General features: G+C 34.4%; 1 protein-coding gene across 1 annotated transcript in view; it reads left to right on the forward strand.

Annotated features, from left to right (window-relative positions):
• LOC119573282 (DNA-directed RNA polymerase, mitochondrial-like) overlaps window positions 1-5,000 on the forward strand; it is a 23,544-nt gene that overhangs the window by 7,015 nt on the left and 11,529 nt on the right. Inside the window, exons 5-8 of the mRNA XM_037920440.1 lie at window positions 1,268-1,432; window positions 2,657-2,833; window positions 2,980-3,120; window positions 3,427-3,603. Of these exons, the coding sequence (XP_037776368.1) occupies window positions 1,268-1,432; window positions 2,657-2,833; window positions 2,980-3,120; window positions 3,427-3,603 (660 nt within the window). The remainder of the gene's footprint in view (window positions 1-1,267; window positions 1,433-2,656; window positions 2,834-2,979; window positions 3,121-3,426; window positions 3,604-5,000) is intronic.

Genomic DNA, 5,000 nt, shown 5'->3' on the forward strand with positions numbered 1-5,000 from the left:
CCATGGCATGTACGTACATGCCACCCGTCGGCAATGGGTTAAGACTTTTGTTTGATCCTTTCATGCAATTCACAAGGACAGTGTGCCCATCTTTTATTATGATACTCTGTAACTATAGATTTATCTATTATTTTTATGTCACTTTCATTGTAGTGATTCAACAAAGTCTACTGTAATTCACTCTAGTTCTGTCATAGTGAGTTCCCATGTATGTTATTTAGAACTGATTTATAGTTCATGAAAAGCTAAAATTATAATTGAGAAAATCCATGGCTATGAATTGCAACTTATTTTTTACCATCATAAAACTGCTCATGAAAGATGTGGATCCATTTCTGCGGCTGAATTAACCCTTTGAGGCCGAGTATATAGAGTAGACAGTTTAAGATAAAACAAATTTTATGAAAAAGTCATTAGAACAAATAAAACTAAATATTTGGGTGATCATTTGTGAATCTCGGTTGACTTGTGTATCATACTTTTATGTATTCTACTTGTTCAGAGAACATTATTTTAAAATTTGGATTTTTAGATTTTCATGTTTCTGCCACCTTTTTAGAAACATCACATATGTTATTATTGTCAGTGGTATAAGATTATAACAGAAAAATCATATTATTCTTCTATAAGGCATATATCCAAATTTAAATAGTATATGAAAGTGATAACTTGTTATTATGGTATTTTGATGTGATGCAGTATAATGATGAACAATATAATTGGCTGAACTATCTTTACTATTTGAGTGGAAGGACCACAGTGGTGATGAGTGATGAAGTATGATGTTCATGATGAATGTAGACTAAGTATGGATTGTTATGATGAGGATAAAGCTTGTGAGAGTGAAAACTAAAAATAGCAATAAGTGTAAAAAGAACCAAAAAAAAAAAAGAAATGAAACAATGACAGTGAGCTTTAGAAGAATTTTGATTCTAAAGAGAATGTAGAAAAGCAATCACTCAAACAAAACCAAAGGTCACACAAACAAAGTGAATGGTAAATAGAGAAAATAGAACACAGAAGACAAACAAAAATAAATAATTCTTTTAAAAACTAAATAGGAAGGAGAAGAAAGAAGAAACCAAAAAGTAATCAAGAAAAATATATATCCATGATAAGTAAACAGGAAATAGAGTGAAAGGGGGGAGATCATTCTAAAAACATTAAAACCTAAATTTCATCACACTTGAGGACTCCTTTCATATTCAGTTACACTCACATTCCGTGTCCTGCTCCCGCTTATGTTCCTTCTTCTTTTCTCTCATAGGGCAATTTCAACAAGATGGAGGAGCTGTTGAGGTGCATGCAGGAGGATAAGATCCCGACAGATCAGACGGTGTTTGGTGCCCTTCTCAGTTGCCTGGGACGGCAGTCAGAGTCCCTCAACAACACCAGGAATATCCATGGGGTCCTCACCAGCATGACACAGCAGGTGAAGATGGCTGTTTAGGCAGTGGTTTTGTTACTGGTGTGGTTGGTTTGTTATTATTGTTATTGTTATTAGTAGCAATAAAATCAGTAATGTTAATGTAAGATAGTGGTGAGGAGGGATGCAAACATTTGTTTGTTTTCAGAAAGGTGTGAACTTGATTCTGTTAGTAAATACTGATTCTGATCACTAATTTTTCATGGCACTGTAATCAGTTGGTGTCTCTTGTATGGGTTTCAAAACTTAATACTGTATTAAAGTTAAATCCAAAGATGCTGAAGATGCAAGTCATTGCCGGGCACATTAGTCAGTATTATTAATAGTAAATTTACTATTTCACATAATAGGAGCAGGTATTTGTGCAATAAAAATAGCAGTAACCCATTATAATTTTCATATTACATTTGCCCAGAAAAAAGAAAACAAAAGATGAAAACATACATACAAGCCACTGTAGTATTACATCACAATGATATTATTGTGGAAGTATAAATGAAACGCATGAATGGCTGTAAATAGCCTTTCAGTTTGAATAGACTATTTAAGTGAAGATAACAAACAAAAATAATAAAAAATTGTAACTACATTTTATATTTGCTTTTGCTAAGAGTTCTTCCTGGTATGTGTATTGCAAGGCATGAATAGAGCAGCTTTTTCAAGATGTTTGCAAGGATCACGATATATATATATATATATATATATATATATATATATATATATATATATATATATATATATATATATATATATATATATATATAAATTTTTTTTCTATTACATACAAAGTGGGACTGTTTTCCCAACCAGGAAATAGGATTGCCTAGTCATAGAATTCTCTGTGGGACTTTCTTTTCCTTTTCCTTTTGACTGTTGAGAGTTATATCTACATTAAAAATATTTCACAACTTATTAAAATATATAATTTCCCAGTACTTCTTTGACATGAGCATGACAGTACTTATTTTATTATTGCTAAGAATAAAGGTTAATGGAGTTGATGATGTTGACATACATATATATATGAATGATAGGATTAACTAATTCTGCCTGCACATATTCAGGGTTAAGATTGCAACTTAATCTGGAATAAACTTTGATACAGTATTAACTCTTGTGATGCTCAGGAAAACATTATATACCTATAATACTATTGTTATGATTATTTTTATTACAATTAGCTCAATTTCTCAGAACATTCTTACTAACTACATTATCTTCCCAACACAGGGTATAAAGCTCCAACAGGTATTCAGTGATGTAGATTTTATACATGATGGGTATGAATGCGCTCTGAGAGCTGTCCGCCGCGCCTTCCCCTCATTCACGCCCCAGCAGAGGCAGACTCCAGTGCACTATGCCTGTAACCTTGTCAGCTCCCTCAATGATGACATGTTCTCAAACGAGGTAAAGTCATTTTTTTGTATGTGTGGATGTATATGTTATGTATATAATTTCAGAAATTTTGTAAGTATATTATACAGAAACTTTGTACATAATAGAAATCACAATCCTTGCAACTTTCTTGATGCATAATGACCTCTCTTCCCCAGGTGCCATCACCAGCACATGATCTGGCCACAAGCCGTTCACTTCATAAGTGGGCAGAGGAGCAGTTTGCACAAGAGCTCAACAGTGAGATCACCATTGACAGCATCCAGAACAAAGATGTGACAGATGAAGTTCGTTTCCATGTATGTGTGAGACTGCGTTAATATCTTGTTCTCACTGGTCCCTCACCTCTTGTCTCTTATTCTGGAGACCTGTGGATTGATGGGTGAATGGGTAGAGAGATTTAAGGTGTTTATCTATGTTGCCTATGAAGATGTGTGGCCTCCCTGCCTTTCAATTATGAAAAGTGCAGTTTAATGGAGAATTTGTTGAGATGTGCGCAGGTTAGATGGCAAGACGGATTATACATATTTCTTTCTTTCTCTCGGAAACCATTTCTTTCCTCCTCCAGCTGATATATATATATATATTTTTTTTTACTTCTGCAGCGGAAGAAACTTGAGGCCTGGGAGTGCCGGTGGCGGGAGGTGCTCTACAGAACCTTTGTCGACCAAGTTGATGCCATGAAGCAGTCCTTCTTTTCAAACCGCCAGGACAAGCGCATGTCTCTTTATCCATACTTGGTGACTCTTCCTGTGGATGATTTTGTCAACATCATGATGCAGGTAAGGTGCCTTCTGGAGAGATTTTGTGTGAGTACAATGCAAAAATGCATTCTCTTAATGTTTGATGTAAACAAGATAATTCTGGTGTGGGTTTAGATATTCTGGACTTCGTGCTGTACTCTGATCAGGTTGAGAGGTGTCTACTCTATTTTAAAGGAAAAAAAGTACAAGCTTTTTTGCTATGAATATCTGGACCAGCTCTATAGAACTGCATGTTTTTTTGGCTTCTTTTCATTATTAGTGTTTGGGAATGAAAAGCACTGTAGAGAAGGTCAGAAATATCCAAATCAAGAATTGTCTGAGATACGCAAGAGTATGAAACTTACTTGCAGTGGATGCTTCCAAGACAGACATGATTTTGTTTTCTATTTGTGAATTTGTCTTTGCAGCAGAAGTCATATCCAGTATTTATATTATCTGTTTATTTCAATCATTATTGTTATTTTAAACTCATTGAAAAGTATGTGAAAATAGTAAAAAAGATATATATATGTCTATCAATATTGGGCCACTGAAACTCCAATACTTGTACTGTCAAAACTTTAATGTTGAATTAACATTTCTGATTATTATCTCTCAATTACTCTTCCACTCAACAACTCTTGTAATTAACTCTGTGGTGACTAAATACTTGTGGAGCCATCTATGTGTATGAATAAACTAAACCCACAGTGGGCATTGGGTTAAACAATGTAGTGTATAAAACAACTCTTTCTGTCTTATCTCTGTATAAAAGTAATTGTATATGGTATTTCAGGGGCTAGTTGCTTCTATTTTAGACCATGTTTCATAATGTAGTTTGAATAATTGTAAAAGAATTAGAGATATTTCAAAATCCCATATTCTGTCAGGCTCATAAGCATGGAAAATTGTATTGGTATATATTTTAAATTACCTGATTTTTTTCCCTTTGTGTGTTTGGTGCTGATAGTTATTATTATTTTTTTTCCCTATCTTTTTTTTTCTTCTTTTTTTTCTTTTTTTTATGAAACCATGTCATTGTATACATCATTTACAACAGATCTTCTAAGTAAGGCAGGTAAAAAAGGGAGGAAGAAAAGAGGGGGAACTACAATATTGTTACCAACTTCAAAATTAGATGTCCATAGTGGCGCTGCTCCCTAGACCATGCTGAGCAGTCTTGGGAGGTGCTGCACTGCTAGATGTTTGCATAGTAGCAGTGCATCACCTCCCTAAGCTGCCTGCCTGTACTACCTACACCAAAGCCAGATCACACTTCCCACTCACTGACAGGCCTAATCTCATGGGTTGGTATATTAATGCATTTCAGGGTAGCTTGGATTGCTCCCTTGCTCATATGTATTTTTTGCTCTGCTTTGCTTTATTTATTTCTTTTATATTTCCTTAACACATTCTGTGTGATTGGTAATGATAGC

This window comes from Penaeus monodon, chromosome 5 (genome assembly GCF_015228065.2).
Source record: "Penaeus monodon isolate SGIC_2016 chromosome 5, NSTDA_Pmon_1, whole genome shotgun sequence".
NCBI classification, from domain to species: domain Eukaryota; kingdom Metazoa; phylum Arthropoda; class Malacostraca; order Decapoda; family Penaeidae; genus Penaeus; species Penaeus monodon.